At 42.7% G+C, this 27,270-nt stretch overlaps 1 protein-coding gene across 2 annotated transcripts in view; it reads left to right on the top strand.

Moving 5' to 3' along the window:
• The window catches only part of eif4e2 (eukaryotic translation initiation factor 4E family member 2), a 69,864-nt gene that overhangs the window by 20,320 nt on the left and 22,274 nt on the right, over nucleotides 1–27,270 (top strand). For both annotated transcript variants that reach the window (XM_063044852.1, XM_063044853.1), the window contains exons 4-5: nucleotides 11,126–11,230; nucleotides 18,636–18,788. In XM_063044852.1, coding sequence (XP_062900922.1) covers nucleotides 11,126–11,230; nucleotides 18,636–18,788 — 258 coding nt within the window. The remainder of the gene's footprint in view (nucleotides 1–11,125; nucleotides 11,231–18,635; nucleotides 18,789–27,270) is intronic.

Raw genomic sequence — 27,270 nt, 5'->3', positions numbered from 1 at the left:
GTGGCTCACTGCACTGAATCCTTATTTTAACAAGGTAGGAGGATGGAAATGCAATGAAGAGCAGTTTGACTCTTCTCCAAAGACCAGGAAACTTTGTATGACAGTGTAGCCACCTACCACAACAGCTGGCATTTTTGAAAAGCATTTTTGCTTCTTCATCATTCTGAATTTTGATTATTTCTTTTTGCAAGCTCTTTTCCTGTTCTTCCACCTTGCAAAGAAGTGGGTTAATTACCCAGTCCTTGAGTGGATTCTGAAAATCTTTCTTCAGTGACTGCAAGTGTAAGCAGTACTTTTGCAAAGAGAGTGAAAGAGAGTACCATACTTTCCATGAAGGGAAACTGTGAGAACATTCTTCTCCCAGTGTTTTGCTTATATATTTACAGCTTTGCAATAAAAATGGACACTGCATTTTTTGTCTAGATTAAATTGAAATTCTCACCCTGCAGTTTCATATTTAGAATGTTCATTTTGTTGTACAAATCGGCTAGGTATGCCATATCTCTACATAGAAATTCAATCTTGTTTCCCAAGCTCTTGTAGACTTTGAGCAAAAATTCAACCAGTGTTAAAAAGATCAAAGAAAGGTTTTCAGCAACAGCTTTTTGACAGCCCAACATATTGTGAAGAAGCAAGTGTTCAAACTCTTCATTGTTATCTTAGCATAACTGGGGAAATATTCTGCTATTTAATGGATGAAATTTAATTCTATTGATAGCAGATATTATGTAAGTCATGCTTGAAAAAAGTTACTGGCTGAGGTTTTTGTCTGTGAGATGTTTGCGATGAATCACACAATGGACTGCAAACAGATTTGGAATTTCTTTTTTCATAAATGCCACTAAACCACATGGTGACCTGTCATATATGGCATTCCATCTGCACAAGAAATCATGTCCCTAATCAGAATACCTTTATCATCAACATACATTTTGAGCTCATAGTAGATTGATTCTCTATTGATACTGATTGTTAGAGTTTTACAAAATAGAATTTCTTCATAACATTTCTGTTTTTTGATACTGTAAATGTGCCATTAGCAATGCCTTGTTGTTTGCACAGTTGACACATCCAGTTACATCCCAATTCTGTTTTTTGTAGCTCTGTGCATAGTTGATGCTCAATATTTTAACTCATTTCGTCAATACAACGAACTACAGAGTTATTACTTGTTTTAAAATACTAGTATCCATTTTGAGGACAGCGATGAACACTCCTGATACATCAGGCATTATTAATCTTTCACCAATTGTATGAGATTTAACCCACTTTGCTATCATTTTGGATATGTTAGAAGAAGCAATGGGACCACTATCAAGGCCATTTTTAGCTTTCTTGGCAAATGACTCGAGTGTGCAATACTTTTCAAATGCTTCTTTCATCTTCTGGAACTGATTAATACAATAAGTAGCCTTTTCAGGTGTCTTTTACGGAAGTGTTCCTGCAATCTTGATGGTTTCGTGGCTTTATTAGACAGTACAGTATTACAAATAAGGCACATGGGGCGTTGCTGATCTGATGAGAACAGAATAAAACCATACTCTGGGATGTAACATTGTGTAATGCGCTGTAATGGTTTCTCTGTAGCAGCAATGTTTGGGTTATGACTAGAGATAATGGGGCTTTGGAGTGTGGGGCTATCCAATGAGAGGGATGTTGTTCTTTCTTGTGGGTTTGGGAGAAGGGATTTCATGGTCTTTTTGCTGGGGAGAGATGAGGAAAGAAGACACGAATGGAGAGAGTTGGTAGACTGCCGGACAGAGCGAGGATCTGAGGGTCGGCTTTGCTTGGAGAATATTATGTTAGTCGGGATAGAGCTGGTGTTCGGCAAGCTACCTTTATACTATTCCAGTTAGCATGATTGACTAATCACATAAGGTTTCATAATCCCCAAAGATGGTTCTTGACCACACATATGAAGCCGAGGTCACTTTGAACACCCCAAGAGAAATCCTTGGGGTTGGCAGGTGCACTGGCTTTATTTCATCGTCTTGTTCTGACTAGCACTGTATCGTTTTCTGTAGATCTCTAGAGAAAGTTGAGAGGATGTTCTTGACTTACCAACTGTTAAATTGCATGAACTCATTCTGTGCCATGAGTTGAGGGGTACTGTCTGCTTGGTTGGGAAGGTTGGATGAGATTGCCAAGTGTCGGACTGTGACAAGTGCTCACCACCTGCAGAGCTATACTTCTTCCTGTGTTCCAGTGCCTCATCCTTTTTCTTTGGAAGTGCCTGCTCTATTAACAGTCAGTCAGGTCTCATGCCTCAAGTTAGGGTTCTCTTCTCCCCCGCCGCCCCCTAACGTTCCCTTAGGACCTGTACATAGAACATAGGACATAGAATAGTACAGCACATTACAGGCCCTTCGGCCCACAATGTTGTGCCGACCCTCAAACCCTGCTTCCCATATAACCCCCCACCTTAAATTCCTCCAGATACCTGTCTAGTAGTCTCTTAAACTTCACAAGTGTACCTGCCTCCACCACTGACTCAGGCAGTGCATTCCACGCACCAACCACTCTCTGAGTAAAAAACCTTCCTCTAATATCCCCCTTGAACTTCCCACCCCTTACCTTAAAGCCATGTCCTCTTGTATTGAGCAGTGGTGCCCTGGGGAAGGGGCGCTGGCTATTCACTCTATCTATTCCTCTTATTATCTTGTACACCTCTATCATGTCTCCTCTCATCCTCCTTCTCTCCAAAGAGCAAAGCCCTAGTTTCCTTAATCTCTGATCATAATGCATATTCTCTAAACTAGGCAGCATCCTGGTAAATCTCCTCTGTACCCTTTCCAATTCTTCCACATCCTTCCTATAGTGAGGCGACCAGAACTGGACACAGTACTCCAAGTGTGGCCTAACCAGAGTTTTATAGAGCTGCATCATTACATCGTGACACTTCAACTCTATCTCTCGACTTATGAAAGTTAACACCTCATAAGCTTTCTTAACTACTCTATCTACCTGTGAGGCAACTTTCAGGGATCTGTGGACATGTACCCCCAGATCCCTCTGCTCCTCCACACTATTTACTTTGTACTCTGCCTTGGAGTTAGTCCTTCCAAAGTGTACCACCTCACACTTCTCCGGGTTGAACTCCATCTGCCACTTCACAGCCCACTTTTGCATCCTATCAATGTCTCTCTGCAATCTTTGACAATCCTCAACACTATCTACAACACCACCAACCTTTGTGTCGTCTGCAAACTTGCCAACCCACCCTTCTACCCCCACATCCAGGTCATTAATAAAAGTCACAAAAAGTAGAGGTCCCAGAACAGATCCTTGTGGGACACCACTAGTCACAATCCTCCAGTCTGAATGTATTCCCTCTACCACGACCCTCTGCCTTGTGCAGGCAAGCCAATTCTGAATCCACCTGGCCAAACTTCCCTGGATCCCATGCCTTCTGACTTTCTGAATAAGCCTACCGTGTGGAACCTTGTCAAATGCCTTACTAAAATCCATATAGATCACATCCACTGCACTACCCTCATCTGTATGCCTGGTCACCTCCTCAAAGAACTCTATCAGGCTTGTTAGACACGGTCTGCCCTTCAGAAAGCCATGCTGACTGTCCCTGATCAGACCATAATTCTCTAAATGCCCATAGATCTTATCTCTAAGAATCTTTTCAAACAGCTTTCCCACCACAGACGTAAGGCTCACTGGTCTATAATTACCCGGACTATCCCTACTACCTTTTTTGAACAAGGGGACAACATTTGCCTCCCTCCAATCCTCTGGTACCATTCCCGTGGACAACAAGGACATAAAGATCCTAGCCAGAGGCTCAGCAATCTCTTCCCTCGCCTCGTGGAGCAGCCTGGGGAGTATTCTGTCAGGCCCCAGGGACTTATCCATCCTAATATATTTTAACAACTCCAACACCTCCTCTCCCTTAATATCAACATGCTCCAGAACATCAACCTCACTCATATTGTCCTCACCGTCATCAAGTTCCCTCTCATTGGTGAATACCGAAGAGAAGTATTCATTGAGGACCTCGCTCACTTCCACAGCCTCCAGGCACATCTTCCCACCTTTATCTCTAATCTGTCCTACCTTCACTCCTGTCATTCTTTTGTTCTACACATAATTGAAGAATGCCTTGGGGTTTTCCTTTACCCTACTCGCCAAGGCCTTCTCATGCCTCCTTCTTGCTCTTCTCAGCCCCTTTTTAAGTTCCTTTCTTGCTTCCCTATATTCCTCAATAGACCCATCTGATCCTTGCTTCCTAAACCTCATGTATGCTGCCTTCTTCCACCTGACTAGATTTTCCACCTCACTTGTCACCCATGGTTCCTTCACCCTACCATTCTTTATCTTCCTCACTGGAACAAATTTATCCCTAACCTACTGCAAGAGATCTCTAAACATCGACCATATGTCCATAGTACATTTCCCTGCAAAAACATCATCTCAATTCACACCCGCAAGTTCTAGCCTTATAGCCTCATAATTTGCCCTTCCCCAATTAAAAATTTTCCTGTCCTCTCTGATTCTCTCCTTTTCCATGATAACACTAAAGGCCAGGGAGCGGTGGTCACTGTCCCCCAAATGCTCACCCACTGAGAGATCTGTGACTTGACCCGGTTCATTACCTAGTACTAGATCTAGTATGGCATTCCCCCTAGTCGGTCTGTCCACATACTGTGACAGGAATCCGTCCTGGACATACTTAACAAACTCTACCTCATCTAAACCCTTGGAACTAATCAGGTGCCAATCACTATTAGGGAAGTTAAAGTCACCCATGATAACAACCCTGTTATTTTTGAACCTTTCCAAAATCTGCCTCCCAATCTGCTCCTCTGTGTCTCTGCTGCTACCAGGGGGCCTATAGAATACCCCCAATAGAGTAACTGCTCCCTTCCTGTTCCTGTTTCTGAGAGGCGGGACTGCGCAGGCGTGTGACGTTGGGCAGTGCAGCGCGGCAGATTTAAAAGGAACAAAGCCTCATGGAGCGGGCAGCGTAGTTTGCGGGCGGCGGAGTGAGCTGGGAGCAGAGTGAAGACTTAAGGGCTTCGGCTCACTGGGCTTAGGCGGAAGCAGGCGAGGTGAGGAAGGTTTGACATTCATTTTCTGTTGCTATTTGAGGAGAGGGGCATTATGACTGTGAGGGCAGTTTGCTGTTCTCGGTGTCGGATGTGGGAGGCCCTGGAGTCTCCAAGCCTCCCGGACGTCTACATCTGCGCCAAGTGCATTGAGATGCCGCTCCTAAGGGACCGCGTTAAGGAACTGGAGCTGCAGCTCGATGACCTTCGTCTGGTCAGGGAGAGTGAGGAGGTGATAGAGAGGAGTGGAAGGCAGGTGGTCACGCCGGGGCCACGGGAGGCAGACAAGTGGGTCACGGTTAGGAGGGGGAAGGGGAAAAGTCAGGTGATGGGGAGTATCCCGGTGGCTGTGCCCCTTAACAACAGGTACTCCTGTTTGAGTACTGTTGCGGGGGACAGCTTACCCGGGGGAAGCGACAGTGGCCGTGCCTCCGGCACAGAGTCTGGCCCTGTAGCTCAGAAGGGTAGGGCAAGGAAGAGGAGGGCAGTTGTGATAGGGGACTCGATAGTAAGGGGGTCAGATAGGCGATTCTGTGGACGCAGTCCAGAGACCCGAATGGTAGTTTGCCTCCCTGGTGCCAGGGTCCGGGATATTTCTGATCGTGTCCAAGATATCCTGAAGTGGGAGGGTGAGGAGCCAGAGGTCGTGGTACATATAGGTACCAATGACATAGGTAGGAAAAGGGATGAGGTCCTGAAAGGAGAATATAGGGAGCTAGGAAGGGAGTTGAGAAAAAGGACCGCAAAGGTAGTAATCTCGGGATTACTGCCTGTGCCACGCGACAGTGAGAGTAGGAATGCGATGAGGTGGAGAATAAATGCGTGGCTGAGGGATTGGAGCAGGGGGCAGGGATTCAAGTTTTTGGATCATTGGGACCTCTTTTGGCGCAGGCGTGACCTGTACAAAAAGGACGGGTTACACTTGAATCCTAGGGGGACCAATATCCTGGCAGGGAGATTAGCGGGGGCTACTGAGGTGACTTTAAACTAGAATGGTTGGGGGGTGGGAATCAAGTTAAAGAGGCTAGGCGTGAGGAGGTTAGTTCACAACAGAGGGATGGGAACCAGTGCAGAGAGACAGAGGGGTGTAAAGAGAGCGTAGAAGCAAAAAGTACAAAGGAGAAAAGTAAAAGTGGCAGGCCGACAAATCCAGGGCAAGCATTAAAAAGGGGCACTTTTCAACATAATTGTACAAGGGCTAAGAGAGTTGTAAAAGAGTGCCTGAAGGCTTTATGTGTCAATGCAAGGAGCATTCGTAATAAGGTGGATGAATTGAAAGTGCAGATTGTTATTAATGATTATGATATAGTTGGGATCACAGAGACATGGCTCCAGGGTGACCAGGGATGGGAGCTCAACGTTCAGGGATATTCAATATTCAGGAGGGATAGACATGAAGGAAGGAGAGGTGGGGTGGCGTTGCTGGTTAAAGAAGAGATTAACGCAATAGAAAGGAAGGACATAAGCCGGGAAGATGTGGAATCGATATGGGTAGAGCTGCGTAACACTAAGGGGCAGAAGACGCTGGTGGGAGTTGTGTACAGGCCACCTAACAGTAGTAGTGAGGTCGGAGATGGTATTAAACAGGAAATTAGAAATGTGTGCAATAAAGGAACAGCAGTTATAATGGGTGACTTCAATCTACATGTAGACTGGGTGAACCAAATTGGTAAAGGTGCTGAGGAAGAGGATTTCTTGGAATGTATGCGGGATGGTTTTTTGAACCAAGATGTCGAGGAACCAACTAGAGAGCAGGCTATTCTGGACTGGGTTTTGAGCAATGAGGAAGGGTTAATTAGCGATCTTGTCGTGAGAGGCCCCTTGGGTAAGAGTGACCATAATATGGTGGAATTCTTCATTAATATGGAGAGTGAGATAGTTAATTCAGAAACAAAGGTTCTGAACTTAAAGAGGGGTAACTTTGAAGGTATGAGACGTGAATTAGCTAAGATAGACTGGCAAATGACACTTAAAGGATTGACGGTGGATATGCAATGGCAAGCATTTAAAGGTTGCATGGATGAACTACAACAATTGTTCATCCCAGTTTGGCAAAAGAATAAATCAAGGAAGGTAGTGCACCCGTGGCTGACAAGAGAAATTAGGGATAGTATCAATTCCAAAGAAGTAGCATACAAATTAGCCAGAGAAAGTGGCTCACCTGAGGACTGGGAGAAATTCAGAGTTCAGCAGAGGAGGACAAAGGGCTTAATTAGGAAGGGGAAAAAAGATTATGAGAGAAAACTGGCGGGGAACATAAAAACAGACTGTAAAAGCTTTTATAGATATGTAAAAAGGAAAAGACTGGTAAAGACAAATGTAGGTCCCCTGCAGACAGAAGCAGGTGAATTGATTATGGGGAGCAAGGACATGGCAGACCAATTGAATAATTACTTTGGTTCTGTCTTCACTAAGGAGGACATAAATAATCTTCCAGAAATAGTAAGGGACAGAGGGTCCAGTGAGATGGAGGAACGGAGTGAAATACATGTTAGTAGGGAAGTGGTGTTAGGTAAATTGAAGGGATTGAAGGCAGATAAATCCCCAGGGCCAGATGGTCTGCATCCTAGAGTGCTTAAGGAAGTAGCCCAAGAAATAGTGGATGCATTAGTGATAATTTTTCAAAACTCGTTAGATTCTGGACTAGTTCCTGAGGATTGGAGGGTGGCTAATGTAACCCCACTTTTTAAAAAAGGAGGGAGAGAGAAACCGGGGAATTATAGACCGGTTAGCCTAACGTCGGTGGTGGGGAAACTGCTGGAGTCAGTTATCAAGGATGTGATAACAGCACATTTGGAAAGCGGTGAAATGATCGGACAAAGTCAGCATGGATTTGTGAAAGGAAAATCATGTCTGACGAATCTCATAGAATTTTTTGAGGATGTAACTAGTAGAGTGGATAGGGGAGAACCAGTGGATGTGGTATATTTGGATTTTCAAAAGGCTTTTGACAAGGTCCCACACAGGAGATTAGTGTGCAAACTTAAAGCACGCGGTATTGGGGGTAAGGTATTGGTGTGGGTGGAGAATTGGTTAGCAGACAGGAAGCAAAGAGTGGGAATAAACGGGACCTTTTCAGAATGGCAGGCGGTGACTAGTGGGGTACCGCAAGGCTCAGTGCTGGGACCCCAGTTGTTTACAATATAAGTTAATGACTTGGATGAGGGAATTAAATGCAGCATCTCCAAGTTTGTGGATGACACGAAGCTGGGTGGCAGTGTTAGCAGTGAGGAGGATGCTAAGAGGATGCAGGGTGACTTGGATAGGTTGGGTGAGTGGGCAAACTCATGGCAGATGCAATTTAATGTGGATAAATGTGAAGTTATCCACTTTGGTGGCAAAAATAGGAAAACAGATTATTATCTGAATGGTGGCCGATTCGGAAAAGGGGAGGTGCAACGAGACCTGGGTGTCATTATACACCAGTCATTGAAAGTGGGCATGCAGGTGCAGCAGGCGGTGAAAAAGGCGAATGGTATGCTGGCATTTATAGCGAGAGGGTTGGAGTACAGGAGCAGGGAGGTACTACTGCAGTTGTACAAGGCCTTGGTGAGACCACACCTGGAGTATTGTGTGCAGTTTTGGTCCCCTAATCTGAGGAAAGACATCTTTGCCATAGAGGGAGTACAAAGAAGGTTCACCAGATTGATTCCTGGGATGGCAGGACTTTCATATGAAGAAAGACTGGATGTACTGGGCTTGTACTCGTTGGAATTTAGAAGATTGAGGGGGGATCTGATTGAAACGTATAAGATCCTAAAGGGATTGGACAGGCTAGATGCAGGAAGATTGTTCCCGATGTTGGGGAAGTCCAGAACGAGGGGTCACAGTTTGAGGATAGAGGGGAAGCCTTTTAGGACCGAGATTAGGGAAAACTTCTTCACACAGAGAGTGGTGAATCTGTGGAATTCTCTGCCACAGCAAACTGTTGAGGCCAGTTCATTGGCTATGTTTAAGAGGGAGTTAGATATGGCCCTTGTGGCTACAGGGGTCAGGGGGTATGGAGGGAAGGCTGGGGCGGGGTTCTGAGTGGGATGATCAGCCATGATCATAATAAATGGCGGTGCAGGCTCGAAGGGCCGAATGGCCTACTCCTGCACCTATTTTCTATGTTTCTATGTAACTACTGCTTATGGTGATGGTACCACCACTGTTGGGAATCACTGTTTTATACCAATGTGTTTTATACCAGTGTGGCTAATTGTAGCTCTAATGCCATATTTCTTTGTTTGCAGGTGGAAGTTTATGCACTCTATATTGTATATAGAATAAATCGTAGCATCTGGAATGAGCCTGAATGTGAATTTGTGAATTATACTCTACATACTTAAGACATCCAGTGCTTCCTAGTTTTTGGATGCAATGGCTAACCATCTTCTAAATAATAAGTGAGCATGATGTTTAAGTGAAGAGTTTCACACTTTTCATCTGTGGTTCAAGATGTACTGAACACTTAATCAGGTTTTTACTTTCACTTCCTGCCTCCCATACCTGCCACAACCCCGTCTCTCCTTTTATCGAGGGATGTTGCCTGGATTCATGGCATACTGGTAGTGAGAACCCTTTAAAACAGACCCAAAAGATATGGACTACTGTCTTATGAGGCATAATAAAAACACCAATTGATAGAAATGGAAAACCTGGGAATTTATACAAAGTAGCAAGGCTAGAGATGACACGATTACAAAGATAATTTGTGGTTATTATTTAAACCAAAGAAAAGTTGCAAGCTGAGAAACAGCATGGTGAAACTGAATGTACACTGTTTTCTTTAATTTGTTGGTAGAAGGTGCCATAATCATTACTGTTCATGTTTTTGACACACTAATTATTCAGTGAAGAAGTATTGGCAACAGAAGTGGATCTGCAGATTAAATAGAGATGTATTTAGCTCACTGAAAGTAAATTTTTTTCAATGATTGGTTTTTCTGGGCTGTTATGTAAAATCCTAAATGGAAGATTACAAATATTTTGCCATTATCTTTTACTTGTCCAGTCTACAACTGATCAGAATCAGGTGTAATATCACCAGCATATGTTATGAAAGTTTTGCAGCAGCAGTGCATTGCAATACATAATAATAACTATAAATGACAATAATAAGTATACATTTAAAAAAAGAAAATTAAATTAAATAGGTAGTAGAAAAAGAAATGAAAAAGAAAAATGAGGTAGTGTTCATGGGTTCATTGTCCATTCAGAAATCTGATGGCGGAAGGGAAGAAGCTGTTCCTGAAACGTTGGGTGTGTGTGTGTCTGTCTGTCTCTGTCTCTCTCTCTCTCTCTCTCTCTCTCTCTCCCTCTCCCCTCCTCCCCCTCCCCTCCCCCTCCTGAACCACCACCTTAATGGTAGCGATGAAAAGAGGGCACATCCTGAGTGATGATGGGGGTCCTTAAAGATGGATGCTGCTTTGTTTTTTTTGGAAGTATGGCCTTTTGAAGATGTCTTGGATGCTGGGAAGGCTAATACCCATGATGTAACTGGCAGAGTTTACAACTTTCTGTAGCTTTTTCCAAGCCTGTGCATTGGTCCCTCCATACAAAACAGTGATGCAGCCAGTTAGAATGCTCTCCATGGTACATCGGTAGAAACTTGTGTCTTTGGTGACATACCAAATCTCCTGAAATTTCTAATGAAGCCACTGTTGTGCCTTCATTGTAATTGCATCAATATGTTGGGCCCAGGATAGATCCTCTTAAGATGTTGACACCCAGGAACTTGCAACTGCTCGCCCTTTCCACTTTGGAATAAAATGAATTATTTGAAAATATTTATGCCAGGAGATCTTAGCTTGGAAAAACACAGAAATCCTGCTGTCATGTGTTCTATACTGGATGTGTCCATCAGTATCAGTTTGTTCAACATGAAAAGATGTCCTCCTTTGTCTCTGATATCCACAGAAGGAGTCTTTGCTGATGTCATGGCCCTGCAAATGACTGTAAAATAAAGTACAAAATTCTCTGTTCTTAATGTACAGCACAATGTTGGACTAGTTCAGAGTACTGTTATGAATTTAAACAAATGTGATTAAATATAATTTGACTTTTTTTCTTTTTGTTTTTAAAAGGTTGAACAGTTCTGGAGGTTTTATAGCCATTTAGTTCGACCTGGTGATCTCACAGGCCACAGTGACTTTCACCTATTCAAAGATGGCATTAAACCAATGTGGGAGGTGAGCAGCTACCATTCTTAGGTCAAGTTAATTTCAAGTTTATTGTAATATGACTGTACATGTATTAATTTCACAACATAACAAATTGCATAACATATGCTGGTGATGCTAAGTCTGATTCTGATACATACAACCAAAGGAAACATTGTTCCTCTGGATCACGGTGTAACCACAACACCAATATCACACAGCATGTAAAACCAAATATTACCACAAATAACGTAATAAACTATAATGTAAAGTGCATGTAGTCTGCAGCACAGGAAAAAGTAAACAGTGCAGTAAACAGCTCATTGGCCTAGTGACAAGACCTCAGGGGTGGCAGGGTATTTGTTAGTTTCACAGCCTGGGGGAAGACGCTGTTACCCAGTCTGGCATTCCCAGTCCTCTTGCTCATATACCTCCTCCTGGATGATAGTGGTTCAAAGAGATTATGGGACAGATGGTAGGAACCTCAACAATGCTTTGGGCTCTTCATGTACAACGCTGCTGGTAAATGTCACAAATATGGGTGAGAGAGACCCTGCTGATCCTCTCAATGTTATTTTACCATCCTCTTCGATGCCTTGCAGCTTCCTTACCACACAATGATGCATCCAGACAGGGTACTTTCAACGTTTCTCCTATAGAAAGTTGTTAGAATGAGGGCGGCGAGCCTTGCATGCATCAGTTTCCTCAGAAAATGTAGACAGAATTGTGCTTTATTGACAAATGACGAAGTGTTTTGGGTCCAGGTTAGATCATCCATATGTGTGCACTGTGGAACTTTGTGCTCTTCATTCTCTCCAAGACAGAGCCATTGATGTACAATGGAGAGTGGTTGACCTGCCTCTTCCTGAAGTCCACAGTCATATCTTTTGTTTTGTCCATGCTGATACTCAGATTGTTTTCTCACACCATTAGACAAGCCCCTCTACCTCCTCTTTGTACACTCTCTCATCATTGTTGCTGATGAGGCCAATCACTGTTGTATCATCAGCAAACTTGATGGAGTTTGAACTGGATCTGGCAGTGCAGTCATGAGTCAGCAGTGGGCTAGGCATACAGCCCTGGGTGGGTGGGGGGCACTAGTACTCAAAGTGATAGAGCTTGAAATGTTGCTTCCAACTCTAACTGACTAGGGCCCTTCCATTAACAAGTCCCAGGTCCGGTTACAGAGAGTGGTGTTGAGTATGAATGAGGACAGTTTACCCACGAGCCCCTGAGGGATGATTGTGTTAAATGCTGAGCTGAAGTCGATGAGCAACAACCTGATGTATAAGACATAGGAGGGATAGGACGGAGAGGAGGGCTGAGGCTATGGCATTATTAATGCACCAGTTTGAGCAGTAGGCGAACTGCAAAGGGTCTAATGTAGTTGGAAGGTGGCATTTTATGTGATCCATTACCAGATGCTCAATGCCCTTCGTGATTGTTGAGGTCAGTGGCAGTAATCATTTAGGCCAGTTACTGTCACTCTTTTGGGCACAGGAGTGATGTCAATGCCTTGAAGCCTGCAGGGACAGTGAATTGTTGTAAAGAGATATTAAAGATGTCAGTTAAGACCTCTGTTAGTTGGGCCGCATGATCCCTCAGCACCCAACCCGGTGTGTTGTCCGGCCCCGCAGCTTTGCGAAGGTTTACCCTGACTAAGACCACCCCCCCCCACCTTGATTGCAGCCAGACAGGGTGCCTGTTCCTCAGAGGGAAAGGGGGCTTTCCTTGATGTCACACAATTTGTTGTCAAATCATGCATAGGAGGCATTCGGCCTATCAGGAAGGAAGATGTTGTGACACGCAGGGTGGATTTGTAAGCTGTTACGTTTTCTTCTGACAAAGTTCAATCCTTGGCCCTCAATTATTTACTAATAATATTAACAACTTGGAGGAGGTGGGTGTACATTATTTTAGGTAAAAACAGCAGAAAATGCTGTAAATACTCAAGTACACTTGAGAAGAAAAACAGAATGAACATTTCAAGTTAAGGAACTTTCATCTGTTCTGATGAAGGGTATTCGAATTGAATCATTAGCTGTTCCTATAGATGTGGCCTGATCTGCTGAGCATTTTCTATTTTTTTCTGATTTCTAGTATTGTAAGATTGCTGATAACATGATTTTAGGTATGCTACAGTTTGGAATCCGCAACAGGATCGGTTGAGTGAGTGGCAAAAATTTGGAGGCTGAATTTTATGTATGAGAGCATGAAATTGGGTAAGAGGAATCTAAAGGCATGCTAGAAGTTTAAAAGGAGAGTACAGAGGGATCTTGGTATCCTTAAGTAAAGTACAAAAGTTTAACGTCCAAGTGGAAGAAATAATTTGAGTAGGCAATTTGTATAATGGCCTTCATTGCTATGGTGTTGGAGTTTAAAAGAAAGCACAGTTATTATTAACAGGATGCTAGTAAGGCTACATCTGGAGTACTGGGTATAGTTTTGGTCCCTATCAATATGCTAGAATTGCAGCTTGTCCAGGTGATATTCATTAGGGATGAGCCTTGTTCTATGATCAATTTTATGAAAAATAATGTTTTACCTCAAGTTTAGGAGTTCAGAAGGAAGTAAGATGTTGAAATATTTCCACTAGGAGAGACTTGAGTGAGAGTACACAGTTGTAAAGATGAAAATGCAGAGATTTCAACTTTAAGGTTCATAAGAATTTCTTCTCTCAGAGAATGATGAATCTCTGGAATTCTCTAATCCAGAGGATTGTGAATCATAGATCACTGTTAAAGGAGTTGGATGGATATTTGAAAAAGTGGGGAATTGAGAGCTATTTGGAACTGGCACAGATGATAAACTGAAATGTGGGTTAGACTTGAGAAGCCAGATGATACTTTTTTTTCTGCTTGTATTTTCATGTACCAGAAAATACAAGGTCATTTTTATTGTCACCATGCTGCACAGGAAGGCGAGATGTTTTGGGACAAGTAGTCAAATGTCTCAAGTTTATTATGCAAAAATATAATTTAACTGTTAAAATTCTCCATCAGTATTTGTGTGAATTTTTTAATAAGTCTGAATTATGTTTGTTGCTTTGAATATCTAGTATTCTAGTCATAAATTTTAGATAGTAGGCTTTGGACTTGTATAAGGATTCACTTCCAGAAGGTGAATTTTACTGAAGCTATATGGATGTACTATTTCAGTGGTTCCTATTTTCAATCATTTTACATACCCCGTATGAATACATTGTATTCTGCAATAAAACAAAAAAACTGTTGATTAAATGAGCTGTACAAATAATAATATTGTAAGGCTTCATTGTAAGAATTGGTTATAGTGGTGGTAGGATTCTAGCTAATTAGATGAAGAGAAGGAGGATTGACTGAGGGTAGTTGTGTCACTACTGTCAAAGTTAAAGGTGCTGGTGATCATTTGACCTTGATATATGATCTTGTTCACCATATTGGAAATACCTTGGCTGCCCTCTCATCAGCAGCTTCAGCCTCTACTCATATTCAAGTTATGCAAATACATAAGAGCTTCAAACCAGCAAATCCTCCAGCTCCACGCCATGATTTGCTGTAAGTGTTTCCTTTGTTTTATCCTAACTTTAGATTCTGTATAGAGTTTTTTTTAGTTGCTTTCTGGATCATAGCAAGGCTAAACATTAGGCAATATTGATTTTGATTCTGTATCTACAGTTAATAATTTTTCAATTTCCAAAAAGGCTTCAGTTCGTTACTTTGTAATCTCAGTAGATTTTATTGGTATTGATCCTTTCATGTTCTGGGGTTGTCCTGCATTATTAAAATGGGTGTGGCTAAATTCAACACGTTAATGTTTCAATTACAAACAAGAGAAAATCTGTAGATGCTAGAAATCCAAATAAAACACACAAAATGCTGGAGGAACTCAGTAGGATAAGCAGCATCTTTGGCACCACCAAACACATCTCCCCCCCCCCCCCCCCATTTTCTATTTTCCGCAGGGATCACTCCCTGTATGATTCCATTGTCAATTCATCCCTCCCCACTGAACTCTCTCCTGGCACTTTGCAAGCAGAACAAGTGCTACACCTGCCCCTACACCACCTCCCTCGCTACCATTCAGGGCCCCAAACAGTCCTTCCAGGTGAGGCAATACTTCACCTGTGATTTTGTTGGGGTCATATATTGTGTCCGGTGCTCCCAGTGAGGCCCCCTATATATCGGTGAGACCTGAAGTAGATTAAGAGACTGCTTCATCAAGCACCTATGCTCAGTCCGCCAGAAAAAGTGGGATCTCTCAGTGGCCATCCGTTTTAATTCCACGTCCCATTTCCATTCTGATATATCTATCAATGGCTGCCTCTACTGTTGCAATGAGGCCACACTCGGGTTGGAGGACAACACCTTGTAGTCCATCTGTGTAGCCTCCAAACTGATGGCATGAACATCAATTTCTCAAGCTTCTGGTAATGTTCCCCCCCCCCCCACTCTCATTCACTATTCCTAATCCCCTTTTCCCTCTCTCACCTTATCTCCTTGCTTGCCCAACGCCTCCCTCTGGTGTTCCTCCTCACCTTTCTTTCTTCTATAGCCTTCTGTTCTCTCCTATTAGATTCACCCTCCTCCAGCCCTGTATCTCCTTCACCAATCAACTTCCCAGCTCTTTACTTCATCTTTCCCCCTCCTGGTTTCACCTATCACCTTGTGTTTCTTCCTTCCTCCCCCCCCTCCCCCTTTCTGACTGACTTCTCACCTTTTTTCTCCAGTCCTGATGAAGGGCCTCGGCCCAAAACGATGACTGTTCTCTCTTTTCATAGACACTGCCTGGCCTGCTGAGTTCCTGCAGCATCTTGTACATGTTAATGTTTGTCTGTTTTCATGAAATGTCGCCATATCAAGTTGATTTTTTTTTTCTTCTCTCTAGCCTGACTGTATTTTTCCTATCACCTTTAGGTCTTGATTGCAAACTTCAGTTACTAAACAGCAACATAAAGGGTGAACCCAATGCATTGTGACATGAAAGATGATTGCATAATACATTCAAGTAGGCACAACTAGCTCAAGCTTATATGCATGTTACTGTAAAAATCTGCATAAAAAGGAGTTTTTAAAGTAAAGCCGAATTTGTGTAAGGTGAGCATTATATAAACCTGCGTTGTATATATTTTTTCTGCAAAGGCGAAAGGCTTCAAAGCATTCCTTGTGTAAGAAAGAAAATGTTTTGCTGGAAAGAGAAACAGTAAAGAAGGGTGATGAGGTACAACCTCTAGTGATGGGGTAGCTGGTAAGAGGTAGGATTTATGAAGGTAATTTGAAATTGAGGAATGAGCAGCTGATACTGGAACCAAATTTGGTACATGGGGATAAAAGGCCAAGATAATAAAAGTCAGAGAAATGATAATAGTTATTTGGAAGATTTCAGGTGAAGGAGGTATTTAAAGAGTTGGATCAGTCAGGAGTATAAGCATGGGTGATGTGCAAGTGAAGAGAATGGAAGCAAGAACAGTTTGGATAAATTTAATATGGAAGACTTCTGGTTCATGGGGGTTAAGAACTGTAATGAGAGGGTTAACACTTTTCATATCCTCTGGGTAGGATTTTTAACGAGGTTCAAAGTAAGATTATTATCAAAGTACATATATATTACCATATACATCCCTGATATTCATTTTCTTGTGGGCATACTCAATAAATCCTAAATAGAATAATAACCATGATATAATCAATGAAAGACTGCAACCAATTTGGACGTTCAGCCAGTGTGCCAAAGACAACAAGCTATGAAAATACAAAAAGAAAGAAATAAACATAATTAACAGATAGGAAAGGAAAGGTATGTTGCATCCGGAGTTTCTCCAGTTAGTGGATGATTTCCCACCACACCTCTCTAATGTAGTGGGGAATTGCGTACGAGGCAAGTTACAGCAGTGGTTTGCCATTGCCTTCTGCCGGGTGAGTTTCCAATCCAAAGAGATCACCAGCTCATGACCCAGATAAGCAATAAATATCAAGAACATGAGATGAAGAGTCCTTGAAAGTGAGTCCATATGTTGTTGTAACATTTCAGTGATGGTGTGAGAAGTTGAGTGGAGTTATCCCTTTTGGTTCAAGAGCCTGTTAGTTGATGGTTAATAACTATTCCTGAACCTGTTGGTGTGAGTCCTGAGGCTCCTGTACCTTTTTCCTGATGGCAGCAGTGAGAAGAGAGCATGACCTGGGTGGTGGAGGTCTCTGATAATGAATGTTACTTTCCTGCAACAGTTCTCCGTGTAAATGTGCTCAGTGCAGGAAAGGGCTTTACCCGCGATGGACTGGACCATATCTGTTACTTTTTGTAGGATTTTCCATTCAAAGATATTAGTGTTTCCATACCAGGATGTTATGCAGCCAGTCAATATACCCTCCACCGCATATCTGTAGAATTTTGTCAAAGTTTTAGATGTCATGCCGAATCTTCGCAAACTCTCTAAAGATACAAAGGCACTGCCGTGTTTTCCTCATAATTACACTCCTGTCCGGGGCTCAGGACTGGTCCTCTGAAATGGTAACACTGAGGAATTTAAAGTTGCTGGCCCTACCATAGTTGGCTCATGGACCTCTGGTTACATCCTCCTGAAGTCAATAATCAGCTCCTTGGTCTTGCCAACGTTGAGTAAGAAGTTGTTGTTGTTGTGGCACCGCTCAGTCAGATTTTTGAGTCTCCCTCCTATATGCTGATTAGTCACTACTTTTGAATCGGTCAATGACGGTGGTGTCGTCAGCAAACTTGTATATGGGATTAGAGCGTGCTTAGCCACACAGTCACAAGTGTAAAACAAGTAGAGCAGGGGGCTGAGCACACAGCCTTGTGATATGCTTGTGTTGATGGAGATTCTGTAGGATTTCAATCTCTGAGGCTGACATGTGAGCAGCCTTCAGGAGGGTGCACCCACAAAAAGCACCCAGCCCTGACTGGGTACCTGACCAAGTACTATAGACCTGTTCTGATCAGCTGGCTAGAGTGTTCACTAAGATCTTTAACCTCTTGCTTCAGCAGTCTGAGGTACCCACCTGCTTCAAGCAGGCTTCAATTATACCAGTGCACTCCAAGAACTTGGTGACCCGCCTTTGATGGCATTTGATTGTTACATGTTCAAGGTTGGGGGAACATGAGTTTGACAAAACTACCACATCGGAGCACCACTGAGAGCTTACCATGCTGGGCTCATGCTGGAGTGTAATGAAGAATGGGATTCTATTGCTTCAAGCTACAAGAAGTAATGAGAATTGTAATTTCAGTCACACACAATGATACTGATGGCTTTCTGCAGTTGAGTTTGGGCTATGGAAGTCAGATCCTAAGTATTGATCAAGGAGTGATGGGAGAGCTGGTTTTTGACTGTTAAAGCCACAAAGTAGTCAAACCATGCAGTCACTCACTTTGTAGGTGAGCAGTTTAAGTAAATGGATGGTATTTTATTAAGTGTAACATTTTCATTTTTTTGTCTTTCTAGGATGAAGCAAATAAGAATGGTGGAAAATGGATTATCCGTTTGCGAAAAGGACTAGCATCACGTTGCTGGGAAAATCTGATCTTGGCAATGCTGGGAGAGCAGTTCATGGTTGGAGAGGAGATATGTGGAGCTGTTGTTTCAGTTCGATTTCAGGTATCGCTCTTCTGAAGAAAATTGTTTGCCAGTTTTGATTTTGAGGCATGAAATGATGTCACTGTCAATAGCAGTTATGCTTTATAAAGCAAAACAGCAATTTAAATTAGACATTTTGCTTGAAATTGTTTATGCATTTTGGGTGAACTCAAATTGTGATTGATTAATTCATAGTATGCTGGAACAGGAAGAATGTAAGAACTAAAAGTCAATATGCATTAAGATTCCACCCAGCACAATTCCTGCTGCTGTCTGTAAGGAGTTTGTATGTTCTCCCTGTGACTGCATGAGTTTCCTTCGGGTGCTCCGGTTTCCTCCCACAGTCCAAAGATGTATCCGTTGGTGGGTTAATTGGTCATTGTAAATTGCCCTGTGATCAGGCTAGGGTTAAATTGGGGATTGCTGGCCGGTGTGGCTTGAAGGGCTAGAGGACCTACTGTGTGCTCCATCTCAATAAATAAATTAAAAATATAGATTGAACATTTCAGGCACATATGTTAATGGAGCAGTTCTTTTATTTGTACGTATTTCAGAAGTAAAACCTACTTAACTAGTTAACTCTCAATCCAAAAATGAAACAAAGTATATTAAAATGTTTTTTCTAGAAACTTTACATGTTCTTATGACAAGAGTTTCTGTGATCTGACTTAAAGACAAGTTGTTGGCTGGGAGATTTGAGCAACTGGCCTGTGCCTGTTTGCTGTGGTGTGTTTTGTATTTGAAGTCCATGAGTGAGCTGCATTAACATCATTTGCAATGTCCAGTCAGCACCAATTGTGCTTTTTAGCATTTTTTGTGCTCATTTGCAGAGTCTAATTTCTGTGACTGAATTGCTGCTCATAGTTGATAAAATGGAGATGTCTTGTACATGCGATATTTGTTGGAAAGTTCATTAACTGGCAATATTATCTTCAGACGTTGTATTCAGTGTCCATGTTAAAGAGGATCTTTATATCAGGGTTTCTAGAAAGCCCTCCTTACAGGCTATGAAATTTCAGTGAGGGGATGTGAGCGAGGATATTAATAACATGACAAGGATACCACCAGCGGCAGACTATAATCAAGTGCTTGAGATACTGCATGATGACATCTCCAGACAAGAAACAGTTCATCCCGAAGCATTTCAAGTCATTGTTGGGGGCTTCAACCAAGCTCATTTGGAAAAAACCATGCCCCGTTACCATCAGCATATAACCTGTAGCACCTGAGGTCCCAATACACTAGACCATTGTTATACTCAGACAAAGAGTGCTTACCGTTCCATGCCCAGATTACATTTTGGTAACTCTGATCATTTGGCTTTCATTCTCCTACCTGGCAGGGGCTAATGAGCAAAGCTTCAGTTATTAGACCAACAAAGAGGTGGTTGCGGGAGGAAGAGGAGCAGCTACAGGTTTGCTTCAAATCATTGGACTGGGCCATGTTCACGGAGTCTGAATGAATATACCATGGTCGTCACAGATGTTATTAAAAACAATTATAGATGAGTGTGTCCCCACAAAATCATTGAGTCTTCCCCAACCAGAAGCCCTGGATGAATCATGAGATCCACAATCTGCTGAGGGCCAGATCAGGGGGCAGTCAAGTCTGGTGACCAAGAAAGTTACTAGAGGTCCAGGGTACGATCTCCGGAAAGCTATCTTATGAGCAAAGTGGCAATTTCAGACTAAACATGAATCAATGAAATATGCTCGACAGTTGTGGCAGGGCTTGAATACTATTACCGCTTATAAAGGTAAATCAAATGACATAGATGGCAAAAGTGTTTTGCTTCCAGATGAGCTCAATGTCTTCTATGCTCACTAACTGTCAAAACATGGAGGAACAATTATGAACACCCAGAGCCGCTGATGATTCTGAGATTTCAATCTGAGGCTGATGTGAGAGCCAGCCTTCAGGAGGATAAGCCCACAAAAAGCATCTGGGCCCATATGGGGTACCTGACCAAGTGGGTAAGATCTGTGCTGATCAGCTGGCTGGAGTGTTCACTGAGATCTTTAACCTCTTGCTTTGGCAGTCTGAGGTACCCATTTGTTTCAAGCAGGCTTCAGTTCTGCTGGCGCCTAAGAAGAACATATTAACTTGCCTCAATGACTATCATCGAGTAGTACTTACATTCACAGTGAATACGTATTTTGAGAGGCTCGTGATGAAACATATCAACTCCTGCCTAAGAAGCAACTTGGATCCACTCCAATTTGCCTAACAACAGGTCTACAGCAGATGCCATCTCATTGGCTGTTCACTAAACCCTGGAATATCTGGACAGCAAAGATGCATATATCAAGATGCTCACTATTGACAACAGCTTGGCATTCAGTACCATTATCCCCTCAAAAGTAATTGAGAAGCTTCAAGACCTTGGCCTCAATACCTCCTTGTGCAGTTGAATCCTCAATTTCCTACCTTGAAGACCCCAATCAGTTTGGATTGGCAATAATATCTTCTCCATGATTTCCATCAGCACAGGAGCACCACAAGGCTGTGTGCTTAGCCTCCTGCACTACTCATCTACATGAAGCTTTGTTGCAGGAGAGCAGCATCCATCATCAGCACCCCCCCCCCAAAAAAAAACATCAGGAAGATGATACAGGAGCTCACATCATCAGGTTCAGGAACGGTTATTACTCCTCAACCATCAGGCTCTTGAACCAAAGGGGATAACTTCACTCAACTTCTCTTGCCCTATCATTGAAATGTTCCCACAACCTATGGACTCACTTTCAAGGACTCTTCATCTTATGTTCTCAATATTTGTTGCTTATACATATATAACTGTTATGTCTTTATTTTTGTATTTGCACATTTTGTTGGTTTTGCACACTGAACATCCAAGTTGGTGCGGTCTTTCATTGATTATATTATGGTTATTATTCTTGTAAGATTTATTGAGTAGGCCCACAAGAAAATGAATCTCAGGGTTGTATAGGGTGACATATGTACGTTGATAATAAATTCACTTTGAACTTTGAATTCAGACTTAGAATGACTCCAGCAATCTGACTCATATTTATCATATTTTTGAAGTTCCCAATTATCAAGTCATGGAGATACATTACACAGCAATCAATAAGTTACTCTGTTCTCTTATGTGAGAAGGTGACACAAAACTATCACCAACAAGAGTAATGGTGACATTTTCCTGTGGAATTGGAGTGGTCTGGAAAAAATGGTATTAGTCTTTACTAGATTGCAGGCACAGAATCAGTAATCGTAGAAGATAACATCCTGTCTTGCATAATCTTCAAAACTCACCACTCACATCCTACTGTATATCGGTGGCACGGCAATGTAAACTGTGAGCAGTTTCAAATTCTTGAGAGTGCACGTCTCGCACAACCTTTCATGCTCTCAGAACACATCATACTCAATGAGGAAAGCTCACCAGTGCCTCCACTTTCTGAGGAGCCTGAAGATAGTTGCACCATGTACATCTATACTTGCGTCCTTCTACAGATGCACAGTAGCGATAACCTTAAAAAGCTGCAACACTACACGGTACGGAAACTACAGTGCGGCAGACAGCAAGTCTCTATAACTGTTATTCAAAGCTGCCCAATGCATCACTGGCACCAGCCTGCCTGCTATCAAGGACGTGTATATAGAGACGTGCTGGAAAAGAGCTAGTAATATCATGAAGGATCCCACACACCCTGATTATGGACTGTTTGTCCCACTGCCATCAGGGAGGAGGCTACGCAGTGTCCATGCCAGGACCTCCAGACTAAGAAGCAGTTACTTTCCCCAAGCAGTAAGGCTAATCAACACCTCCACCCATGAACCCACTCCTCCACACCCCCAGTCACCACTACTGTATCATTTCCTGTCCGTCACCTTACGTAAGGCACTCCTATGCCTAGCGTTACTTTATGGAAATACAATCAATCTATGTATACAAGCTATCTTATTTATTTATATTTATAGTGTTTTTAAAAAATTATTATTGTGTTCCTTACTATTTTTTTGTGCTGCATCGGATCTGGAAATAATAATTATTTTGTTCTCATTTACACCTGTGTAATGGCGATGATATTAAACAATTTTGAACTTGAAAACCCAGTTTACCCTCATCACAAAATTCTTTTTGGCTTGTAAGTATCCTCTAATTGCCCTCTTTCTCACCATAATCACGACCCCTTACAATTCGCCGACCGACACAACCAATTGACAGATGACGCAATAGCCACTGCATCCCTGTATACCCATGACTGTATCGCCACCCACAGGTCCAATCTGCTAATTAAATTTGCCGATGACACTACATTGATTGGCCTTATCTTAACGAGGTGGCCTACAGGGAAGAAGTCATCTCTCTGATGCAGTGGTGTCAAGAAAACAACCTCACCCTCAATGTCGCATAAACAAAGGAACTGGTTGTGGATTACAGGAGGAATGGAGATGGGCTAACCCCTATGGAACTGGGGTTGAGGGGGTAAACAGCTTAGAGTTCGTCAGCATCCACATCACTGAGGACCTCGTGGTCAGTACACACCAGCTGTGTGGTGAAAAAGGCACAACAGTGCCTCTTTCATCTCAGATAGTTGAGGAAGTTTGATACGGGCCCCCCAAATCCTAAGAACTTTCTACAGGGGCACAATTGAGAGCATCCTGACTGGCTGCATCACTGCCTGGTATGGGAACTGTACCTCTCTTAATCGCAGGACTCTGCAGAGAGTGGTGCGGACAGCCCAGCGCATCTGCAGTTGTGAACGTCCCATGATTCAGGACAGTTACAAGGACAGCTGTGTAAAAAGGGCCCGTAGGATCATTGGGGACTCAAGCCATCCCAACCACAATCTACTCCAGCTGCTACCATCCAGGAAACAGTACTGCAGCATAAAAGCCAGGACCAACAGGCTCTGGGACAATTTCTTCCACCAGGCCATCAAACTGATGAACTCAAGCTGACTTGAGTGTTCTCTATATTACATTGACTGTTCTATTTATTGTAAATTATTCTAAATTACTATGATTGCATATTTAGATAGAGACATAACATAAAGATTTTTACTCCTCATATGTGAAGGATGTAAGAAATAAAGTCAATTCAATTCAATATAAGATCTTCCTTCTACTCTGGCCCTGGCTCTAGACTAGGAAAAGAATTTTAAGATACTGTATTGCTCGATAGCTTCTTTCAGTCACCAGTTGGTGTCAGCACATGGAGTCATAGAAAAGTACAGCATAGAAACAGACCCTTCAGCGCATCTAGTTCATGCTGAGCTATTTAAATTGCCTACACCTATCAATCTACACGGAGACCATAGCCCTCCATACCCTTACCATCCATGTACCTATCTAAAATGTTGAATTTAAGTTCGCTAGCAGCTCGTTCCACATTCTCATGACCCTCTGAGTAAAGAAATTTCCCCTCATGTTCCCCTTAAACTTTTAACCTTACATCCTTAACCCATGACCTCTTTTTGCAGTCCCACCTAACAGTAGAAAAAAGCTTGCTTGCATTTACCCTATCAAATTCCTTTTCAATCTTCTGCTTTCCAAGGAATAAAGTCCTAACCTATTCATAATGCATGTCCTTCAGACGCAGCAACATCCTTGTAGTTTTTCTCTGTACTCTTTTCAACCTTATTTACATCTTACTTGTAGTTAGATGATCAAAACTGCAAACAATACTCCAAATTAGGCCACACCAAAATCTTTTACATCAATTCCTATATCCCTTTGTTCTACCGTACTCCTCAGTGCCCTACCATTCACTGTAAAAGACCTACCCTGGTTGGTCCTACTGACTTGTAACACCTCGCACATGTCTGCTTTAAATTCTGTCTGCCATTTTTCGGCCCATTTTTCCAGTTGGTCCAGATCCTGCTGCAAGCCATGATAGTCTTCCTTGCTGTCCACTGCACCGACAATCCTGGCATCATCTGCAAATTTGTTGATCTAGTTAATGTCATTATCATCTAGATCATTGATATAGATGACTAAACAACAATAGACTCAGCACCAGTTCCTGCAGCATTCCACTAGTCACAAGCCTCCAGTCAGAAAGGTAGCCACCTATTACCACACTCTGGTTTCTTCCACAAAGCCTATGTCTAACCCAATTTACTACCTCATCTTGAATGCCAAGCAACTGAAACTTCTCGACCAATCTCCCATGTGGAACCTTGTCAGATGCCTTGCTGAAGTTTATGTTGACAACATCCAGCCTTCTCTTCATCAACTTTCCTGGTAACTCCCTCAAAAACTCTAAGTTTGGTTAGACACAACCTAACATGCACCAAGTCATGCTGACTATCCTTATGTCTATCCAAGTACTCATACCTGGTCCTTACCAATAATTTTCCTACGACTGATGTCAGGTTTGAGGCCTATAATTTTCTGGTTTATTTTTAAAACCTTTCTTAAAGAGTGGAACAACATTGGCTATCCTCCAGTTCTCTGGTACCTCGCCTGTTGCTAAGGGTGACCTAAATATCTCTGAAGGTCCAAGGGAACACCTTGTCAGGCCCTGGGCATTTATTCACCCTAATTTGCTTCTTCAAGACAGCAAACATCTCTGTAATCTGTATGGAGTACGTGAAGCTGATGATGCTTTGCTTCACTTCTATAGATGGTCAGCAGAGGGCAGATTTGAGTCGCTCTTTGTATACTAACTTGCTGTACCAGATATGACTGATGTGTAACCAGGGCAAGGGCAAAAGGTGCATTGTGAGCTAGCTTCCTAGAGTACTAGTTTGCACCTGGCTTCTGTTCCTGAGAATTTGTGGTTTTGCAGCAGAAGGCTGATTTATTTGTTCATTAAGATCCACTTAACCACACATTGCTCTGCGACAACACCGGTGCGAAGCTGTTTCGGCCCTAGTGCCCTTCCCTTGGACGACGTCGGTGGCGTGGAGAGGGGGGACTTGCAGCATAGGCAACTGCCAGTCTTCCATACAACCTTGTCCAGGCCTCCGCCCTGGAAACCTTCCAAGGCGCAAATCCATGGTCTCACGAGACTAACAGATGCCTAATAATAATAAGATTCTGGTATCTCAGGATGAAGGTAGGATAGTGGATGTTGTGTATTTGGACTTTAGTAAGGCACTTTGAGAAGTTCCTGCATGACAGGCTAATCTGGAAGGTTAGGTGGCATGGGATTCGGGGGAGCTAGTGAGGTGGATTCAGAATTAGGTCGATAATGGAAAGCAGCGGATGAGAGTAAAAGGTCTAGTCTGACTAGAGGCCTGACTAGAGTGGGGTGCCCAAGGGTCAGTGTAGAGATCTCTGTTATTAATTATTTAAGTAAATAATTTGGATATGAATACATGGTATAATTAATAATTAGCAAGTTCGCTGATATTACATTTAGCAGGTTGTTAAACAAGTTACGATGAACCTCCTCTGGACCCTCTCTGATGCCAGCATATTCTTTAGATAGGGGGCCTAGACTGCTTACAATATTCCAAGTGTGGTCTGACCAATGTCTTATAAAGCGTAGGCATCACATCCTTGACCTTATATTCTAGTCCTCTCTAAATTAATGCTAATATTCATTTCCCTTCCTTGCCACCGACTCAACCTGCAAGCTGACCTTCAGGGAATCCTGTAAAAGGACTCCCAAGTCCCTTTGTACGTCGGATTTTTGGATTTTCTCTCCATTTAGAAAATAGTCCACACCTTTTATTCCTTTTACCAAAGTGCATGGCCATTCGCTTCCCTACAGTTTATTCCATCTGACACTTCTTTGCCCATTTTCCAAAGCTGCTTTAAGTCCTTCTGCAGATTCTCTTCTTCCTCAATACTACCTGCCCATCCACCTACTTTTGTGATCTGCAAACTTGGACACAAAGCCATCAATTCCGTCATCCAAATTGACAAAAACATGAAAAGGTGCGATCTCAATATTGATCCCTGTGGAACACCACTAGTCACTGGCAGCCCCCATTATTCCCACACTTTGTCTCCTGCCTGTTGGCCAATCTTCTATCCATGCTAGTATCCCTCCTTTAATATCAAGGGTAATATCTTGTTAAGCAGCCTGGCACCCTGTGAAAAGGCCCTCTGAAAATCCAAGTAAACAACATCCACTGATTCTTCTTTCTCTATCTGGCTGTTATTTCCTTAAAGAATTCCAACGGATTTGTCAGGCAAGATTTCCCCTTAATGAAACTGTGCTGAGTTTGGGCTTCTTTATCATGTACTTCCAAATGCTCCAAAACCTCATTCTTCATAATGGACTTCTCAACCACTGCCTTTTCAATTTCCTGTTGACATTTACACCCCACATCCTGGCTACTGTTGAAGACCTGCATATAACTCCCATTGGGGTCTTTTCAGTCTTGAGGTTTCTTAACTCTACCCACACGAATTTTATATATTCCAATCCTATCCAGCATTTTCCTAACCACTTAAGTCAGGCTAACTGGTCTATAATTTCCTTTCTTCTGCCTGCCTCCCTTCTGAAAGAGTAGAGTGACATTTGCAATTTCTTAGTCCTCTGGAACCATGGGCAGGCCACCCTGCTTATGTCCTCTTC

Source organism: Mobula hypostoma, chromosome 4 (assembly GCF_963921235.1).
Source record: "Mobula hypostoma chromosome 4, sMobHyp1.1, whole genome shotgun sequence".
In the NCBI taxonomy this organism is placed as follows: Eukaryota; Metazoa; Chordata; class Chondrichthyes; order Myliobatiformes; family Myliobatidae; genus Mobula; species Mobula hypostoma.
The sequence above is the reverse complement of the archived record's forward strand: the minus strand, read 5'-3'. Positions and strand labels throughout refer to the sequence as shown.